At 45.7% G+C, this 21,501-nt stretch overlaps 2 protein-coding genes across 2 annotated transcripts in view; one reads left to right on the top strand and one right to left on the bottom strand.

The window, feature by feature from the left end:
* EIF2A (eukaryotic translation initiation factor 2A) overlaps positions 1–9,983 on the bottom strand; it is a 31,202-nt gene extending 21,219 nt beyond the window's left edge. Inside the window, exon 1 of the mRNA XM_024209022.2 lies at positions 9,899–9,983. Within this exon, the coding sequence (XP_024064790.1) occupies positions 9,899–9,926 (28 nt within the window). The 5' untranslated portion in view covers positions 9,927–9,983. The remainder of the gene's footprint in view (positions 1–9,898) is intronic.
* A 230-nt stretch (positions 9,984–10,213) lies between these two features.
* Positions 10,214–13,601, top strand: SERP1 (stress associated endoplasmic reticulum protein 1). The gene is made up of 3 exons (XM_026650173.1): positions 10,214–10,489; positions 10,731–10,806; positions 12,052–13,601. The coding sequence occupies exons 1-3, from the start codon at positions 10,406–10,408 to the stop codon at positions 12,090–12,092; spliced, it is 201 nt and encodes a 66-aa protein (XP_026505958.1). The 5' UTR covers positions 10,214–10,405; the 3' UTR covers positions 12,093–13,601.
* Positions 13,602–21,501: the final 7,900 nt, after the last annotated feature.

Raw genomic sequence — 21,501 nt, 5'->3', positions numbered from 1 at the left:
TATTATGTGTTTTCATAGTATATTAAAGATAGTAGGGGCGGCAGGTTTGTATAATTTTTGGTGGTGCCCAGAATGGGTCTAAGTTCACCCCCCACTCACCCGCCTTGTAAGCCAATATATATTTTATTAAATAATGTAAAACGGACTGGAAACAGTAAGCATTTAACAGTTTCCCTTATTGCACAATATTACTATCGTAAGAAAAAATTATTTAACCAAGAATATCAACGTTATTAATATTCTTTTAAATATGGAAACAACCAAGCACTCTTTGATCAATAACCCTCAAAAGTAAATACTTTCTAAAATTAAAACAAATATAGCCCCTTCTTTTGCGATGATAAAGAATTTGTTGCTAGGATAAAATGAAGCTACAACGCTCCGGTGCCACAAGATTACAAGGGTCAATTAAAAGTGGAAAGTCAGAAGCAGCACTCACGTGCTTCAATATATTATATTTTGTTGTACCTGTTGTGACGAAGTGGGAATGTTCTTAATGTTTTCCTCTGAATACTGTATGGGTGCCTCAGTTTCCCCTGCAAGGTGCCAACTGAAGGTGTTGGAGAACAAAGAGATCAGATGGCCTCCTTGACCGGAAAAGAGACAAAGGCCAGAGGAGGGGCTGAAGGGAGTGTCAGTTTGGAGCTGGCTGGGGAGACGGGGAGAGGCCCAGAACTTGGGTCTGGGCTCTCCACCCCCCCAAGATGGACCTGACTGAGGGGTCCTGTTTTCTGTACCTACAAGCTCTGTTTTAGACTGTGTTCCTACCATTTACCTGAAGCAGAATTGCAAGGGATATAATTTAGAAAAGAATTTAGATCTATAAATTTAAAACTTTTAGTCTAGACTTTGCAAATTACAACTGGACTGGTCTACAATGAACAAGTACTATATAAGCTTAAAAAATATAAAAAGAATAATTAAAACATATACAGCACATCCAGACCTCTTCTAACTACATTCTCTTGAAAAGTTCTTTTCATCTGTTTAAACATTATTTATCTTTTGCAAATGGTTTGTCCCTTTTCAAGTATAGATTATTTCAGATAATAGACTTTATAGTCTAGCACAGTTTGCAAATTACTACAAGATCAAATCATTGCCTGAGCTATAATGTATAAAAGGCTTATCATGCCCTTCATAAAAATACCTAGAACTACACTGCACTGCAAGCCATATCTTTGTGAACTTCCAAGTTGAAAATAATAAAAAGAATAGCAATTTTCCTCTTGTGGAGATTGAGAGAGCTAGGACAAATATTATCCCAACTCCTTTTTTAAAAAATTACTATATATTGACGATAATAATTGAATGTATTCTGAGGAAAAAATAAGAATGTTACTTAATTTTTTATTTCTAAAGGTTAAAGATTAATCAAAAAGCAAAGATATTGCCTTAGTATATTCACATGAGTTGGCTACAACAGAATGAACAAAAATGACAAGTTTTGTGTTGCTTTTTAATAGGTCTCAAAACAAAATTGACTATAGGTTATCTGATAAGAGGTCCAATCCTTCTAGCTCTCCATCCACCAAAACTCACTGATTTCAATGGGAGGTCCACATGCAGATGGGTCTGAAAAAAATATACACAGTAATATCTCTCAAAAGTTGGGAATAAAAAATAATTTGTCTATGTCAGGTTCTCTCATCAAATTCTAACATAAAAAGTCAAACCTGACCCTGTTCTAAAGGGGAAATTGATAGGAACAAAAGGAACCCTAATACATAATGTTATTAGTCCTTTACTAGATGGATTTTGTAGAATTGTCAATAATAATGAAGTCAGAAGGGGAGCCGCATAATGATCTCCTACCTCTGTGCAGCCAGTGGCCTGTGCTCCCCAATGCCATGCTGGAGCCTTCACTTTTATTTGACAACATTTGCAGAATTTTAAAATATTGTGCCAGAATTTTTAATTTTTTTGCGCAGAATGCCCTCAGGAGTAGATATTCAAAAAGTGATTCACGAGCCCCACACACATTACTATGCACCAATGTACATTAGCAATTTGCACAATCCACGTCCTTGGCCTTACTCTCAGAAAGAGTGAAGCACCTGTGATAGGAGTGCTCCCTGTGCAACTTGACAGTGTAGAGACCACAGGCAGTAGTGAACAGTGCAAGAGACAGAGCTGACAAGGGGGAAGAAAAATTTGAACAGTTGAAATCCCCATTATATCCAAGCAGCCAGGAGCAAGAAGAGACTCCTCACTTCCAGAGGTGAGGAACAGAAGGAAAAACGCATTCCCTCCTTTCCAGGTAGCCTGGAGAGGTGGGAAAGAGAAAGACAGAAGATACGGTATTGAATGGAGTCTGAGCATACCACAAAATGCAGTAAAGACAGTACTTACATGAGGCACCTTTTATTTAACGATTTCAAAACACTTTACAAACAATAAATGTAGACTCTCTGCATCTCAATGAGTTAGGGAAATATTTTCCATTTACAGATAGAAAAATTGAGGCATAGGGAAGTTACGTGGCTTGGCTATGGTCACAAAGAGTCAGTATCAGAAATGGGACTAGAAACTAGGGCCTGGTCTACACTAGGCTTTTATGTCGAATTTGGCGCCGTTACATCGAATTAACCCTGCACCCGTCCACACCACGAAGCTATTTAGTTCAAAATAAAGGGCTCTTAAAATCGATTTCTGTACTCCTCCCCAACGAGAGGAGTAGCGCTAAATTCGAAATGGCCATATCGAATTAGGCTAGGTGTGGATGGAAATCGACGCTAATAGCTCCGGGAGCTATCCCACAGTGCACCACTCTGTTGACGCTCTGGACAGCGGTCAGAGCTCGGATGCTCTGACCAGCCACACAGGAAAAGCCCCGGGAAAATTTGAATTCCCTTTCCTGTCTGGGCAGTTTGAATCTCATTTCCTGTTTGGACATCGTGGCGAGCTCAGCAGCACTGGCAACGATGCAGAGCTCTCCAGCAGAGATGGCCGTGCAATCGCAGACTAGAAAGAGGGCCCCAGCATGGACTGATCGGGAAGTCTTGGATCTCATCGCTGTGTGGGGCGATGAGTCCGTGCTTTCAGAGCTGCGCTCCAAAAGAAGGAATGCAAAGATCTACGAGAAGATCTCTAAAGCCATGGCAGAGAGAGGATACAGCCGGGATGCAACGCAGTGCGGCGTGAAAATCAAGGAGCTGAGACAAGGCTACCAAAAAACCAAAGAGGCAAACGGATGCTCCGGATCCCAGCCCCACACATCCCGTTTCTACCAGGCACTGCATTCCATCCTAGGTGCGGCCGCCACCACTACCCCACCCGTGACCGTGGACTCTGAGGATGGGATATTGTCCGCGGCCGGTTCCTCGTCGGACATGTTAGCGGACGGGGAAGATGAGGAAGGAGATGAGGAAGACGAGGCAGTCGACAGCGCTTGCACCGCTGATTTCCCCGACAGCCAAGAGCTCTTCATCACCCTTACCGAGATCCCCTACCAACCGTCCCCAGCCGTTACCCCGGACACAGAATCAGGGGAAGGATCAAGCAATAAGTGCTTTAAACATCTAAACTTTTATTTTTAACAGAACTGGAATATTTATAATATTAACAATGGGTTTTTCATGATTTCTTTGCCTTAGGCGATAAAATTTTTAGTCCCAAGTATTTAAAAAAAATCTAACAATGTCCGGTTTTTCATGATTCTGCTGCCAAAGACGCTCCACTCTTTAGTCCCTGCCAGTGCAGCTACACCAAAATCCGGTCTATATGTCCGGGGATAGAGACGAAATCCTCATGGGAGATCTCAACATAGGTCTCCTGGAGGTAATGTTCAAGCCTGGTCATCAGGTTCCTGGGGAGAGCGATTTTATTGGGTCCTCCATGGTACGAGACGTTTCCTCGCCAGGAGACAATCAAATACTCAGGGATCATTGCACGGCAAAGCATGGCGGCATACGGCCCTGGTTTTTGCATGCTTTCCCTAAGCATGCGTTCCTTCTCGCTGTCCGAGATCCTCATCAAGGTGATGTCGCTCATGATGCCCTGCTTTGAATTAGGGAGGGGAATGTTAGTATTGGGACTGCTTTACAGTGACGCGGTGGAGGCGGGAGAGGGGCAGCATACAGGGATCTTTCCCTGGGACAGCCGCGAGGGGGTGGGACAGGGGCAGAGTTCATGCTTGCCGGATTGCTGGCAGCAGAGACTGGCTTTGCTTTCAATGTGAAAGGAGGCCAGTGCTACTATTAAAGTTTTAAGCAGCCACAAGTCTACGGCTTACCATGTTTGCCTGCTACACAAGTTGAGGTGTCCTGCCCCGCTTCTCAGATCGCCACTGCAAGACCCCAGGCACTGAAGGCGAGGTCCGAAAATTCGACCTTGTCCTGAGTGCGCATGTGAGAGGTGCAGTGCATGGTCTTGTTCACAGCGAAAGACTATGTTCTTTGTTCACAACTTCATTTATCTGTCTCAGGAATTCACTCCCTTTTTCCCATTCCCACAGACACATCTGCGACTGTCTCCCAACCCAGCCTGGCATCACACTCCCAGAGGCTAGCGCAGATTAGGCGGAGGAAGAAGAAGACGCGTGAGGACATGTTCTCAGAACTAATGTCCTGCTCCCGAGCCCAGGCAGCCCAGCAGACACAGTGGAGGGAGAACTTGTCCGAAATGCACCGAGCAATCATGGAATGGGAGGAGAGGTGGCGTCAGGAAGACCAGCAGGCGACTCAAACGCTGCTTGGACTAATGAGGGAGCAAACGGACACACTCCGGCGCCTTGTGGATGTTCTGCAAGACCGGAGGCAGGAGGACAGAGCCCCGCTGCGGTCTCTCTCTAACCGCCCTCCCCCGCCACCAAGTCCCACACCCCCCTCACCCAAAGTCCAAAGAAGGAGGGGCAGCAAGGGCCATTAAAACTTTCAGTCAACCACTGCAGACTGCTCTAGCACTCTTGGGCTCTCATTCCCCAAAATTGGAAAAGTCCTTTCCTACCCACCTCACACAAGCCCCCGTCCAAGTTTCACCCCCCCTCGTTTCATGTGTGGTTCATAATAAAATATTCGTTTCTGTTAATTACTGTTTCCATGATTTTCTTTTGGAGGAGAGTCTGTCTGAAGGGGGGGAAGGGGCTTGGTAATTGGACAGGACAGTCACCTTTAGCAGGGTACAGAGGCGGGGGCAGGTCCAGCATCAGGACACATACACAGTGCAGTCACTAGTTGCCCTGGTCAGTCTGGGAGGTGGTTTTCATGTTCTGTGGGGGGGGGGGGGGGGGCTCTGTGACTTTGTGGCGGGGGAGGGCAGTTACAGATCTTATGCAGCGGTCCTTATCCTGGATCACAGAGCCACGCAGCAGGGGATCTGTAACCCTCCCCTCCCTGCCAGAAAGTCACATATCCGACACATACACGCAGTCCCGCCCAGGAGTGCTGGCAGGCTCCGTTGAAACAACCAGTCCACCACTGCGGAGCCTGTCATTCCGGGAGTTTAGAAGCATCATTTGCATCAGAACACAAAACCCGCCCCCCGCCACAGTCTGCATCCCCGGATTAAAACATTCCCGCAAAAACAGTAATAAAGACAACGGTGTTCATTAACAAAATAGAACTGATTTTATTTTTTGGGAAGGGGGTGAAGGGGGTATGTAGCTGGAGAGGATAGTCAACATAAACTGGGTAAAGAAACGGGGGCAGGTTCAGCTTCTCTTTAAACAAAGTTAATAGTCACAGGTTACCCTGCTCACTGAGGAACCTAGCTTTCAAAGCCTCCCGGATGCACAGCGCGTCCCGCTGGGCTCTTCTAATCGCCCGGCTGTCTGGCTGGGCGTAATCAGAAGCCAGGCTATTTGCCTCAACCTCCCACCCCGCCATAAAGGTCTCCCCCTTGCTCTCACAGAGATTGTGGAGCACACAGCAAGCTGATATAACAATGGGGATATTGGTTTCGCTGAGATCACAGCGAGTCAGTAAGCTTCTCCATCTCCCCTTGAGACGGCCAAAAGCACACTCCACCACCATTCTGCACTTGCTCAGCCGGTAGTTGAAGAGTTCTTTTCAGTGTCCAGGGCACCAGTATAGGGCTTCATGAGCCAGGGCATTAGTGGGTAAGCTGGGTCCCCGAGGATCACTGTAGGCATCTCCACATCCCCAAGACTTATTTTGTGGTCCGGGAAGTAAATACCTTCCTGCAGCCGTCTAAACAGACCAGAGTTCCTGAACACGCGAGCGTCATGAACCTTGCCCGGCCATCCGACGTTGATGTTTGTAAAACGTCCCCTATGGTCCACCAGTGCTTGCAGCACCATTGAAAAGTAGCCCTTTCGGTTGATGTACTGGCTGGCCTGGTGGTCCGGTCCCAGGATAGGGATGTGAGTCCCAACTATAGCCCCACCGCAGTTTGGGAATCCCATCGCGGCAAAGCCATCTATGATGACCTCCACGTTTCCCAGGGTCACTACCTTTGAGAGCAGTAGCTCAACGATTGCGTTGGCTACTTGCATCACAACAACCCCCACGGTAGATTTGCCCACACCAAAGTGGTTCGCGACTGACCGGTAGCTGTCCGGCGTTGCAAGCTTCCAGAGGGCTATGGCCACTCGCTTCTGGACAGTCAGGGCTGCTCGCATCCGGGTGTCATTGCGCTTCAGGGCAGGGGACAGCAAGTCACAAAGTTCAAGGAAAGTCCCCTTCCGCATGCGAAAGTTTCACAGCCACTGGGATTCATCCCAGACCTGCAGCACTATGCGGTCCCACCAGTCCGTGCTTGTTTCCTGGGCCCAGAATCGCCGTTCCACAACATCCACATGATCCATTGCCACCGTGATGTCCTCGGCGCTGGGTCTCGTGGTTTCTGACAGCTCTGTGCTACTCTCCGACTTCAGGCCCTCACGGCGGTGCCGTAGCCTCCTCTCCTGATTTCTCTGCATCTGCCTCAGGGAAAGGTGTATGATAAGCTGCGAAGCGTTGAGAACGGCCACAACTGCAGCGAAGGTCGCAGCGGGATCCATGCTCGCAGTGCTGTGGCGTCCGCGCTGTTATTGACCAGAAAAGTGCGCGAACTGATTTCCCGCCGGCGCTTTCAGGGAGGGAGGGAGGGCGGTAGTGACGGACGGATGACGACAGTTACCCAAAAGCACCCTCGACACATTTTTTTACCCAGAAGGCATTGGCGGCTCGACCCAGAATTCCAATGGGCAGCGGGGACTGCGGGAACTGTGGGATAGCTTCCCACAGTGCACCGCTTCCAATGTCGACGCTTGCCCCGTTAGTGTGGACTCACAAAGTCGAATTACTGTCCTTAGTGTGGACACACACGTTCGACTTTGTAATATCGATTCCACATATTCGATTTAAGTGAAATCGAACTACCCTCGTAGTGTAGACATACCCTAGGTCTCCTGACTCCCCTAGACAGTATTCTAATCAATAGACCAGAGGTGGCCAACCTGTGGCTCCGGAGACATGTGCGGCTCTTCAGAAGTTAATATGCAGCTCCTTGCATAGGTGCTGACTCCGGGGCTGGAGCTACAGGCGCCAACTTTCCAATCTGCTGGGGGCTGCTCACTGCTCAACCCCTGGCTCTGCCCCAGGTCCTGACCCCACTCCACCCCTTCCCTCAAGGCTCCTGCCCCTTTTCCAGAGCCTACAATGCCCTCACTCCTCTTCCTTCCCCCCCCCCCCAGCCTCCTGCACGCTGTGAAACAGCTGATTGTGGCAAGTGGGAGGCATGGGGAGGGAGAGGAAGGCACTGATCGGTGGGGCTGCTGGCCGGCGGGAGGCACTGGGGGCGGATGCTGACTTATTACTATGACTCTTTGGCAATGTACACTGGTAAATTCCGGCTCCTTCTCAGGCTCAGGTTGGCCACCCCAGCACTAGACCATGCTGCTTTCCTCTTAAAAATGCTCTTTATAACACTAATATTTAACGTGGGGGATCCGCTGAGAAACATTCTTGAACTAGCAGAGTACCATATTCTGTACCTGCCAGTGTTCACAAATAATTTTAAGGCATAGCCTGATGTAGAAAATAGTATAGCCGTCCAGTTCTGAGGTAAAAATAAATGGATCACTGGGCAGGTCTACGTCCAAAAGTAAAGATCAAAATGTTCTGGCTAAGAATTCATTATGAAACGCCGTCCTAGCCATTGCAGCTTGCTGGTCAATAAGCAGCAGCAGTGAGTCCAACAGAACCCCAAGGTTACAAACCTGATTAACAAGCACTTATCAAGCTCCTTCAGCTGAAGGAACAACTATCATTATCATCAATTCCTCCAGCAGAGTAGTCTAAGGTTACCATATTTTAATAAAAAAAAAAGGAGGACACTCCACGGGGCCCTGGCCTGCCCCAACTCCGCCCCCAGCCCCACCCCAACTCCGCCCCATCCCCAAAGTCCCCGCCCCATCCCCTGAACGCTCCGCCCCCTGCTCCTCCCCCTTCCCTGCTTCCCGCGAATCAAATGTTCGCGGGAAGCCTGAAACAGGGAGGCAGCAGGTAAGCTGGGGCGGGCGTGAGGAGGCGCGGTCCAGTCCGTTCCCCCCGGCCGAGCGGCTCCCTCCGGCGGCCGGCCGGCCCCGGCCAAGAGGCTCTGGCCCCGGCGTCTCTGGCCCGGCTTGGCTTGGGCCCTGGGGCACCGGCCCCGGCTGAGCAGCTCCGGCTGGCAGCCGAGCACCCCCAACCCTGGCCGAACACCCCCAGCGACTCCAGCTCGGCTCGGGCCCCGGGGCACCGGCTGAGCAGCTCCGGCTGGCAGCCGAGCACCCCCAGCCCTGGTCCCAGCGGCTCAGGCCCAGCGGCTCGGGCCTGGCCCCGGCGGCTCGGGCCCCAGCAGCTCCGGCTCCGGCCCCAGCCCGGACCCAAGGCCCAAGACCCCTCCCTATTTTCCCGGACATGTCTGGCTTTTTGGCAATTCCCCCCAGACGGGGATTTGAGGACCAAAAAGCCGGACGTGTCCAGGAAAATCCAGACGTATGGTAACCCTAGAGTAGTCCACTCCACCAGCATAATCTAAGTTTTAGCAGAGAATGAAATGCAGATACAGAGCTGGCTGTCATCCCAATACTGGAGACACCACAACACATATCTCCTTACTATTTCCCCTAGCAGCCTCACATATATAATGAAAATGAGGGCAACACACTAGAATGCTCTGGCATGCCATACATGAAGGCCTGGGGACAGATAATGAATCACCCAGTATTATGCTCTGTATCCTATCAAAAAGAATTGAAAGGAATTTAGCTATTTCAGAACTCCATACACTCCAACTAATAATTACAGCCACATTCGCAATACCACTCAAGGTAAATAGTATCAAAAGCAATCCCAAATCTAACAAAGTAACATGGGCAAACTCCAGGTCTATGTAATGTTGAATACTTATGTAGCGGCACCAAGTTAACAATGTCACAGCCCCTCAAACAGCAAGACTGCTCAGACGCATCACCACATGCGAACGGCACGTGTCACGCTGAACCCAAGACGCTGCCTTGCCACGCGACCGCGGGGTGGGGTCTCCCTGGCAGGGCAGCTTGCAGTGACACGGCCCCCCTCCCTGTGTACTGATGTGCCAGGCTGAAATGGAGTGTGACGCTCCACGGGGCACAAGGCAGAGACTCAACGGCACCAAACGCAAACTGGCCATCGCAGCCTACGCTGGGGAAGCGGGCAGGGGACACGAGGTTGGGGAGGGGGCAATAGCAACCAACGGAGCGAGGCCTGGGGGAGGGAAGGAACCGGGAAGCAGGGGCCAGAGCGGCAGGGAGACGATGGTCCGGTTGGGGAGCGTGACGGTGACGGTACAGAGTGGGAACAGGGCGGCGGGGCAGGGTTTAGCAGCGCAGCATGACCGGGAAGTTCCCCGCAAGGGGAGCGGAGCAGGCGCTGCTCCTCCGAGCGACACCTACCCCCATGCCGCTGACCTTAGCAATTGGCACAGAACCCACCTGCCAAAAGCGGCGTGGAAGGCGCCATGTTGGGTCGGACGCAGAACTTCTCTTTCCGGGTCAAAGGTCACCAGCAAAGCCTCTAGAAAACACACGTCGCCCAGGTCTCCGATAGCGGGAACCGCCTCCTTGGCTACGTGGGCTTCTGTGGTCATGTGCTTCGAGGAAGCGCGACTTCCTGCCTCAGATGGCCCCCCTCGTTACCCTTGACCCGGAAGTAGTGGAGTAGAGCGAGCGGGTTGGAGGATCTGTGAGAGCGGAGACGTTTTCCCTTCCGGGTGGCCGCCACCCCCCTTCCTCCCCGCGTTGCGTGTTTCCGCTGGGCGGGGCGTGAGCTCAGTGCTTACGCTGGCAGCGGTCTGGGAGAAGCGGGCGGCGTTGAGTGCCTAAGACCCCCCAGCCCGGCACAGACTCGGCGGTTGAGTGGCGAGGCCGGGACCGTCGTTTCCCTCAAGCCCACAGAGCAGCGGGAGGAGCGGCCCGGGACCCCGGCGGCGCGGGGGGAAGATGGTGGCGAAACAGCGGATCCGGATGGCGAACGAGAAGCACAGCAAGAACATCACCCAGCGGGGCAACGTCGCCAAGACCTCGGTACGGGCGGAGGAAGGGGCGGGGGACCCTGGCCGTGCTCTGGCACACGGGGGCTGGGAGCGGGTAGCAGGACCCTGTAGGCGAACCGCTTTGTTCCCTCTGGGATCTGGTGGGGAGCTGGCAGGGCATGGGGAGCTGTGGGGACGGAGCATGTGGGTCAGTGCGAGCCCTCAGAGCCAGGGGGGTTGGCTTGGCTGGAGGGGAGTTGGCCCTGATGCTGCTGCTGCTGCTCTCCCTGCAGAGAAACGCCCCCGAGGAGAAGGCATCCGTGGGGCCCTGGTTGTTGGCGCTGTTCATCTTTGTGGTTTGTGGCTCAGGTAAGCGTTGCACAGGGGTCACCTCATGCTGTGCTCCCTCCATACTCGAGAGGGAGGCCAGACCTTTCCCTGCCTGTGAGCAGCGGGGCCAGAGTCCTCTTGGAACAAGCCCTCCTGTGGCTGTGCCCGCTCCTCCTCTGGCTGCTGGAGAAAGCCCCGTAGGTGTCTGACCTTTCTTGGGGCAAGACTGGAAGGAGATACTGATTAGTGTGCAGGTGAGATGGGTGTCCCAGGTGGTGTCACTCCTCACTGCCACGAGTTAAAGAGGAAACTAATTTAAATGACTAATCTTGAAAGATGCAAAAAGCCACACACAGACTTACAGGCTTTCTGTGTAGTTACTGATCTTAACAAACACAGTGGTCATCCAGAAATGACTCGACAATATAAATGAGAAAGCTATAAAAATATTTAAGACAACCTAGCATCAGCAAGTTAGATGTGTATCTGCTAGTCATATTAACTTTAGTGAGTACCTGTATGCTGTGATTGGGAATATCTTGTTGGTAGTCCACCTGTTTTGAGCTTATCAACCTTAACCTTGCTTAAGGTATGGCATTCAGCCATGCAACTTGTATTATATAACAGACTCTAAAGGACCCCACTATCAAGTTACAAATCACTTAAAGTAGGGTTTTTACACGTGTGTCCTTTATTGCTTTAGCACTATACTTACAGCAGTGGTTCTCAAACTTTTGTATTGGTGACCCCTTTCACATAGCAAGCCTCTGAGTGCGACCCTCCCTTATCAATTAAAAACACTTTTTTATCTATTTAACACCATTATAAATGCTGGAGGCAAAGAGGGGGTTGGGGTGGAGGCTGACAGCTTGCAACCCCCAGAGGGGTCCCGCCCCCCAGTTTGAGAACCCCTGACTTACAGGGTAAAGCAGAGTAACCAATCTTTAGTGCCTACTGTTGGTTCCTAGTAATATATCTATGATGATTAACTTTTTAGAGTAACTTCTCTTTTCACATTGTGCATTGGACAACATTTTGTTTCTTCTTTGATCAGTCTCCTTTGCTGAAAAGATCCATATAAATATCAATGCTGGGCCTTAACTTTTAAGCCATTAAGAATACAAAGGATATACCCTTTAAAGGGATCTCTAGCAGTTTTTTCAAAATTGGTCATTTAAGAAAAAAACTTGTGTGCGATTGATGTATGTGATTCTTCCAAGTATTAGCTATGATTTGTTTGACTTGTCTCGTAAGCATCACTTGTATTCATCTTTTCTTTTGCAGCTATCTTCCAAATTATTCAGAGTATCAGGATGGGAATGTGAAGGAGCTGACCTTAAACAAGTTGTTTTCATCTTCCTGTGAATTACAATGAACTGTCATTCCTAATGTTTGATACCCCAGTCTAAAAACTTAATTCATGATACTGTCCTGCTCCAGAACGACTTTCCATGTTGGCCATATGTCATTCCAGGTTCCTTCACAAGTCATTCCAAGTTTTCTAGTCAATACCACAGTGCCTTGAAAAGCACCCCATGTATAAAGCAATAAAATTGTATTGATCTACAATCGTGGACCTACTTATTTAGTGAAGAATAAATTTTTTTTGTGTAGATATGTTAAGCTGTATGCAGCGTAGATATGTAGGAACTACTACATCTGTGTAAACACCGGTCTTGAGATCTGTTAACCCTATGTATAAATGGAAGTGGTTTTATTTAAAATTGAGAAGCAGGGATTCTTTTAGTGGCTGTACTATGAATTTAAAGCACACTCAGTGAAGCTGAGTGGGCTTTGCTGCATTACATTGCTTATTTAAATGAAATATCATGTGTAGCTGTAGCCTAGTTTTACTATAGCATGTGGCAATGTATTGACGCTCAATTACTTATAATGGTGGAACACCTTATTCTATGCCCCTTCCAAGACTATCCTCATAAAAAAGTATTAACGTAAAATCAGTAGGTTTTACGTGATCAGGCTGACGAAACATGACAAGGCAACAACTGCTTCGGGAATGCTTTAGTACTAACAAGTTAAGGCATAGCAGCTATGATAAATGCTGCTACTAAGACTCTCAGTGTTAAATTTTTGTTGGCAGCAGAGTATAACTTGGCTGTAAATATTTCTTGAACCACTTTCAATTAATGATACTATATGGTTATATTTTTATGCATGTACTTAACTATCATACACATGCCATTTAAACGCACACACAATACCTCCAAAGAGAAGTAACATGTTTTCATGTGAACCAAACTACTGGGTCCAAACCTGCCTTTGTCTCTAGCACTTAAATATTTCCCCGTCAAACATCCCAGCGGCATTCAAATAACCCTACAAATCTGATTTGACTTCCTTGTGTATAAGACTGAAATTATCTTGGTGATGTAATGTATCACACCTAGTTTATTGCAGAAGTCTCTCAAAAGCATAGGCTGTCAAACTACCTGTTGTAATAGTTAAGTCTAACTTAAAGGTAGAGTCAGTCTTCCATTGCACTTTTGGTAAAATAAAGGTCTGTTTTTCCAGCATGTTTTTTGGGTAGAGGAAGGGGGTATTACTCTAATTTGGTTGCATTAAGAAATAACTAGAAAAATAAGCTATGCTTCTTTTATAGGGATGTGTTGCTAACCACCTAGTGGCAGATCCTCACCTGCTTAAATCCACTTGAAATTAGTGGGCTTGTGATGGTTTATATAGCTGAGGATCTGCCCCATAGTTTAGCCAGACAAGTTATGTTCTCTGTCCTTGGAAACTGGTATAATTTGTAAATGAAAAAGTTTGTGTACAATTGCAGTACTATTTTAAATAAATTACTTTTAAAATGTGAATTGTCTCCCTTTTAAACTTGTAGGTACTGACCATTCCAAACTAAATCTTCTGGTTTAATGGGAAAATTAGCTCCTAATTTTTTTCAGTTATAGTTGTCTATACTAAGAGCTTTGACTAAGTGAACTTCTAAATGGACGTACAGATGACTAACGTAGCACTAGTAAAAACAAAATAGGCAATACCGTTCTATAGTATCACTTAGAATGAATTTAAATATCAATTTTGCTGCATTTTATGTTGAATAGCAGTTTATGCAAGCTTGATTAAATGAGATGTTAAGTTGGTTTCAGTCCAGTGTGAATAATTTTTTTTTTATACTCTACTGTTTAGTAGCTGAGTTGGCTGCCTCCAGCATGGTATAACAATCACTATGACAGAGCTGAGAGAAAACATGGAGTAATTGCTTATTTTTAGTCAGACATGGATAATAATCCTGATGTTACTCAGCCTTATGTGGCTGTAGTGAGAGCCACATAGCTTGAATGAGAGAGACCTAGTTTTGGCTGTACAGTTACTAATGTGAAGTTGTTATACGAGGCATGTACAGCAACAATTTGGTCATTAACCCAGAAAGGCCATTGCTATGACACTTAGGCCTGGGCTACGCTAGGGGAGGAGGGGGTTGAACTAAGATACGCAACTTCAGCTACGCTATTCACGTAGCTGAAGTCAAAGTATCTTAGTTCGACTTACCTGGCAGTCCTCATGGCGGCGAGTCAACCGCCGCGGCTCCCCCGTTGACTCCGCTTACTCCTCCTGCCGAGGTGGAGTACAGGTGTTGATTTGGGGATTGATTTATCTCGTCTAGACAAGACACAATAAATCGATCCCCAATACATCGAACACTGCCGGCAGGTAGTATAGATGTACCCTCAGAATTAATAAAAAGCACTGTTAAAACTAGTCAGGGTTAGATTTAATAAAGCACTAGGAATTGTACTCTAGGGCCTAATTTTGCATTGGCAAGGGCATGAACTAGCCAACCGAATTCAGTTTCCATCTCACTAAATATTAAACCTTATGCTTAAATGAGAAACAGGTCTGATAATTAGAAACTACATTAATAGAGCCACTAACATTACGTATAAGGCCAGCTCCTTAGCTGGTGCGAAGTGGCATAGCTCTACTGAAATCAATAGTACTACTATGCAGATTTGTCAGATAAAGACCTAGTCTGTGGTAGGGGCCCTATTTGGTTAGCAACAAAATGTTTCCCATAATACTGGAGCGTCTCAGATTACGGTTATTAAATACATGTATATGGCCAAAAGCTGTTCATTAATTTCCTCTTTGCACCATGTCTTTATCTAAATATGTAAAAAATGGGACTTAAGTTGTGTCTCATTATAGAACCTTGAAGAAAAATTAGTCTCCAAATCTTAACCATTTTGTTAATGGTAGGTAATATTTATTGGCAAATAGCTAATACAGTCAATGGGTAAGTGTCAAAGAGTCAGGCTTGCTTCCACTTAAAACCCAAGCACCGCTTTCAAACTTGGATTTAGTTTTCTTTGCAAACAGATGGTGTAGGGAAGTCTCAGTGTTATCTAAAAAGACAGTTTATCAAATCTTACGACGCAGTATATTGTTAGTGTAATTTAAAGTCCTTAACTGTGCTACCTTAGATGATTTTTTTTAACCATGTATTATTCTGTTAATGCAAGTCAACTAAACAGATAATATAACATGACAAAGTTCTCTTTGCCTTATGAGTGGTCTTGAGGATATCAGTGGGATCATTAGTGAGTGAGGCAGGATTTGATCTTATTTTGCATCACAAGCCAGTTTCCTGAATTAACTTCAGCTTGACTGCTGTATGAAATAGAATTAATTTGCAGTCAGTACATAGCCTGGTTTAGGGACACACTTACAGGTAATCACCATACCTACTGGACCAGTGCCAAGGATACATTTTCATTCAACATTTAGCATTACACTGCCAATATTTTCCTTATGATACAGAATCTGCTGCTGCAATAGACTGTCAGTGAGTTTTTCCATAATGCCTTGGAAACTATGAAACCTCCTGAAGTGATTAAATGAATAGAATTATTTCAGTTAGATTGTTGGGGAAAACCTTTGTAGAACTTACAAATTCTGATTTTTATGAATTATGTATAACTAACCCTCAATATTTATTGAATCAGCTATTTGCTGATGGACCAGGTTAGGTATTACACATTCTGTCTGGAAGCAGCTACACAATTAAAGAAGTCATTAACGCAGAATGACTGTGCCTTAGTAGAACAATGAACATAGCTTGGCCAAACTCCTTAATAAAATAAACTAGTTATTCCAGGGAGAGAGGTTGGCGCAATAGAAATTCCCCAGCAGAAAAAGGAAGAGGTATTAGAAGATGCTGTTAAAAACCACATGTGCTCTGGGAACTGAGAGACCAATGGACCAAAACAAACTAAAAAGAGCTTGTTGCTGGAGCAGAAAGAGAGAGGAGTCAGGGGATCCTGACTAACCAAAAACCAAAAGGACTCTGAATGGTGAGGATGAGGTTTTACATGCAGGTTTTGTTTTTGTATGGATTGATAAATCTCTGCTTTTGCCAGGAATAAAATGTGTGGGTATCTAAAAAGTTACTTTCAAATCTTCTGAGTTCCTTACTGTAACTGTCTCATCCCCAGAACACTGAATTGGAATAGCCAAGGAGATGGAGCTCTGAGAAAAAGTGTGTTTTAAGCTTTCAGGGATATGAGGGAGGATGGATTTCAGCACTTACCTTGGGGTTTAGGGAACCTTCCTCTTTACCATATTGATGTAGCTGAATGCGATTGGGAGGAGTGCCCTCTCACTGAGGGAGTCTTTCCCTTATTTGCATGATGGTATCTATCAATTTTGCATTTAAAAAAAGGATTGTAGCCAGATTTATGGGTTAATTAATGTATCCATGAAGCCAAAGCACACGAGCATTTTAAAATAATGTATTTGTAATTTAGGGGTGAAGGACTCGTTGCTTTCCAGTTATTGCTTGTCTGGGCTTCTACAGTGCTAAACTTTTAAAGCCACAGAGATGCCACGCTTAAACTTTTAATCTTGCCTACTTTCTAACGATTAAATATTATACAAAAAGTGAGCTTAATTTAAAAAAAATGAAGTTGTTTCAGAAGAATGAAACTATGCATTGACCAACCCAGTACACTTCTCTGATAGACAGAAAGCTCAGTATGATGAGCAGCATGAATGTGACTATTCTGCTGTTAAGTTCAGTAATAAAAAGAATGCACTTACCATACACCCTGTGTCATGAAGTATGTACTGTTTTCTGTGCTACTTCAGAACTACATAACACCTTCCTTAAACAAAAAAACATCATATAAACCTGTTAAGTGCTTTCATTAAGAAAAGGAAGTTGAACCACAGAGCTGTGGTTAAGTTATTTTAAAAGCCCTTCCTCTGCCAAGCAATAAAATTGAGACAGGGAGAACACTGCATCCTGCTCAGTTATTACACAGGGCTCCTAACACAGGATGGTCAGAAACACCCACCCCTCTCATTTAAATGGGAGATTTGCCTCATTAAGGACTGCAAGATTGTGCCTAGGCAAAACAAATTCCTGTAGGAATCAATCAGGATAACATTTTATCCTTAATACTAAATTTCTTTGCATTTGTCTGTTAAATTCAGATTCTTATGTCATCTGACCATAACTTTACTATTTATCAAGAATCCAATCTGCACTCAGCCAGCAACTGATCTTTATAAAATACAAAAATGACTTTCCCTTTACTGTCAATAGGTTTTTTTAATTGGACAAACCACACACACACACGTCAATCCTAAGCAGGCAGGGATACTTTTGTTCTGAAAGCATGACTGGTCAAAACCATACGGAAAAGTATTTACCAACAAGAGTTTCCCCTTTGCTAATTGCATTTTACATATCTTCACACTTGGTAATTGGCATTAAAAACTCACAGCAAAGATTTAATAGAGTGTGCTGTAGTGAGATCTCCTATTACTAAGAGTTTATTATAAGAAAAATGAAACATCAGTTGTCAAAATAAACTAGCAAAGTATAGTTTGCATACACAATTTGCAGAGCTAATATGATATGCAAAAGTAGTCTAGCTTTTTTTGTTCACTTGATTATAGTATTCCATAATTTACAGAAGATCTTTGTTAATCTACACTATTGTTATATTTGCTAATAGCTTTTAAACAAAGCTAAATTGCAGTAAAGCCACATGCTTTTATGAACAGAATCTCACATTTTTTTGTTGATTTGGTGGACTTATCTTTGATAAAACAATACTCATTTCAAAATCTTAATGCATATAAGCAATGCATCATTCTTAAACAGTTGTAGCTGCATGGTGTAGCTTGCAGTTTCTCTTCTGCCTTGTAGCTGTATATTTTCCTCCTTGTGTCTTGTAGGGCTTTCCCGAAATGCAGCACAACTGAGTTAGGGTAAATGCCACATCCAGCTGCTTTTAAAAGAAGCAGACTTCCATAAATTGATTGTGTGGCTCAGCAATTTTTTATTGTGCTGTAATTTACTATATTTAATGTCCTAATAGGCTGTGATATCACACAAATAACAATTCCAAAATCTTTGTATTGCTGGAAGAAAACCACTGACACGCACCAAGCCTCCTGATAATTTATATAAACAGGCATCTTGTCAGAGGGGAACAACCCTGAATGTTGTCCTGGATCCAACTAACCTTTGTTGTTTGGTGAGTGAGAGTTATCCTCATTTTATAATTTGAGAAACTTTGGCTGAGAAAGGTTGTGACTTGCTCAAGATGACATAGCAATCAAAGCAAGCAATAAAACCCTGTTCTTCTGGCTCAGTCCCCTGCTCTAACCAGCAGGGAGTACTGTTATACAGTCACATGAAGGATATGGTATGGGATAGTACCTGTGGGTTGTGCTGGGAGGAGGAGTTGGACCTCAGTTCATAGGAGAAATAGGACTTTCTCTCCCCTTACATGAGTGTGAGAGACACGGGAGGGGCCTTGATAGGTGTGGACAAGGGGGAGTAAAACAGTTTTCCAAAGTAGAGTACTAGGAATCATCCTCTGGTCCCCCTTAAGAAGTGACAAGAAGTGGGCAGGAGTAGCCTTTTCTAGGTCCTGCAATTCCTGACTCCAGCCCTTTCACCATACACTATAAGACCACTTCCATGGGAAAATAATTTAGATCACTTTAACAATTGTACAGTATCAACAGTGGCACCCAGTGGGCAGATCAGTGAATCACACAGAAGAAGTCTTCAGCAATTTGGGTAGTCATCTTTCTATAATGACAAATTAGCCCAGATTAGCATCTCTGTGCAGTATTATCTACAACTCTAAATGGACACACACTCAGCTTTTGATGGCAGAGCAAGAGCAGCAAGATTATCCAAGAACATCCAGAGAGAAAACCATGTATGATGAAACAAAAACAAATCTCTTTTTTCCTTTATTACCTTTTTTAAAAAAATTAAAAAGCCAAAATGTAATGAGTAAGGTATTTACATGAATACAACAATCACTATTACCACCAGCAGAAGAAAGGAATGCCAACATGAAAGTCTCTTGCCTTAGATTTTAGCTTTTCTTTTTTTTAAAATCAGGGTTTCCCAAATCTTTTCCCTAGTGTGAATCACCACTTTGAGATCTTCTGATGAAAAGTGCTCTGTAAGAGCTATGTATTAATAATAAAAAATAATAGAGAAGTTGTCTCATGCACTATCATGCCTTCCATTCCAGATTGTGAAAATCACTTGCAAATCCAGTCAAGATCAGATAACTTCCCTGTGACAATTACACCAATTGCTTAGGTAGAAAAACAAGATTAGGAAAGTATTCACTGTTCTCTTTTAGTACAAAATGGCAGCTAGAAACTAGGAGGAGGAGTCAGCACCATGTGACTAGCTACTGCTCCATGGACTACCAGCAAATGCTCTGTGCACCATAGTTTGAGAACCTGCTTTATGTAACAGGCTTTCTAAAGGGACGTTATCAACGTGTCTTGACAAACAGTATATCCAAGGCACTATTTCCTGGATAACGCTTTTCATATATTAGAAAAGGCTTTCTGGGGTTTTTTTTTTTAAATACACTGGGATACTCTGATAGGAGGATACTACTGCAGGTGACTATTAATCACCATCTTGCAAATGGCAAGGTAAATATAGTTTTCACTAAACTTGAGGCCTCTGTGTTAGATGTTTGTTGTGGAGACAATTATTTCTAATGATGTTATGATGGGAGTAAGTTTCATCGGCCCACTGTAAGAACACATGGGGAAACTAGTGGAGCAACTTTCCCTAGCAATATTAAAGGCCCCATTGGCGTTGGTGGGCAGAATTGCAGGCTCTGGGGGACAAATTCTGGGAACTTAGAGGTGTTCTTACCATGCCAAGAAGTGGTCAGGGAAGAATGGCTGCCTGAGATGGCCCAGAGTAATACTGATGTGAAGTCACGTCTCCGTGCACAAATACCTCTGAAAATAAAGTGATGCTGAGGAAGGGTGAACTCACCATTGGCACACCCCTGCAGGACTGGGCATGGCATATCCATCTCTCCTCATCTAGTGCCTCCCATCTCACAGTGGTCTGCTTCTTTGCATGACTCAGCCCTCTAGCCAAACAACATTTTAGTCCCACCCTTCTAGGGTAACAAAGTCTAAAAAAAAAAGCCTGTGTCCTTATAAAAGATCTTCACCCCTCAACTTTGGGCTGCATGGCCCATATACCCTTTTCTCAGGGCTTCCAGTAGTCCTTTTCCCATTCCCATGCTGGTAAGAGTACACAGGCCCACTCACCACTCTATAGTCCAGCCCACAGATCCTATAACTATCAGCAAAGGTCTGTTCCATCAGCCTCCTTGCTGCTGCCTCTCTGGACTTCTTCCTACCAGGCTTGCCAGCAGGCCTCTCCAAGTTTAACCTTCTTTCAACACTAGGACTCTCAGAACTCTCCCCTAGAATCTGCCAACAAATCCCCAAACCAAGATTACAAATTATCCTCTGCCTTTCTGGGGCTTGACCTTTCATGTCCCTTACTTAGTACCTGCTAAGGTCTCTCTCTCCCTGGAAGTCCCCATCCTGCCTTTTTAATCACAGCTCACTACCAGAGTTTACTCCACTCTGGTAGCAGCTCTAGTTCTTTCCTAGACTCCTAGCAGACTTCTTTACTTAGAAGAGATTCCCAGGGCCAACTTTCTCCTCAATTCTCTAATCATAAAGAGTAACTACAGAGTTTCCTAGTCCAGGCCTCCTTTCTTTATACTAACCACCTAGCTCCTCCCCTAGCAGGGACTCATGTTCAATTAGACCTGGCCCATCCCCATCCTCTAGGTGCAACCAGGTGGGTTAATTGACCTCACCAGCTCCAGTTAACTCTTTCAGAGCCAAGATGGGGTATTTACCCCATCACAGCTGTCTACGGTGAACTGTATGAATGTCTGAAACAACAAATGCCCAGTCAGAAATGCTGTTTAACAGAACTCAGTTTCAAGCAGGGCCATGGGTGATATTGATATGGCTAACAAAGTTGTTCAACTGTTTGAAAAATCAGAACATGGAGATGACATCACATGTGGGTACTATGCAGAGGTGAAAGTAACTTAAAGGACTTATTGGTACGCCGGAGTCCTGAGCGGGGGTGTGGCCTCAACCGGAAGAGGTGGGGCCTTTCAAGATTTAAAGGACCTGGGCTCTGGCTGTGGCTGGGAGCCCCAGGGCCTTTAAATCACCCCGGAGCTACCAGCTGCAGAGGCGGCTGGGAGCCCCGGGGCTCAGGGGCGAATTAAAGGGCCCGGGGCTCTGGCTGCTGCGGAGCTCTGGGCCCTTTAAATCACCGTGGGAGCCCGGCTGCCGGAGCTCTGTCGGGGATTTAAAGGGCCCGGGGCTCCCCGCAGCGTCCGGAGTACCGGGCCCTTTAAATCCACACCCGAG

Source organism: Terrapene carolina, unplaced genomic scaffold (genome assembly GCF_002925995.2).
Source record: "Terrapene carolina triunguis isolate 2854851 unplaced genomic scaffold, T_m_triunguis-2.0 Scaffold88, whole genome shotgun sequence".
In the NCBI taxonomy this organism is placed as follows: Eukaryota; Metazoa; Chordata; order Testudines; family Emydidae; genus Terrapene; species Terrapene triunguis.
Note: the sequence above shows the minus strand (reverse complement) of the source record. Positions and strands in the feature narration are given on the sequence as shown.

What these genes read in the sequence shown, in the direction of transcription:
- SERP1 (XM_026650173.1), top strand. Translation starts at nt 10,406, where the DNA reads ATGGTGGCGAAACAGCGGATCCGGATGGCGAACGAGAAGCACAGCAAG. An exon ending in GCAACGTCGCCAAGACCTCG is followed by an intron (nt 10,490 to 10,730) that starts GTACGGGCGGAG and finishes CTCTCCCTGCAG; the next exon opens with AGAAACGCCCCCGAGGAGAA. An exon ending in CTTTGTGGTTTGTGGCTCAG is followed by an intron (nt 10,807 to 12,051) that starts GTAAGCGTTGCA and finishes TTTCTTTTGCAG; the next exon opens with CTATCTTCCAAATTATTCAG.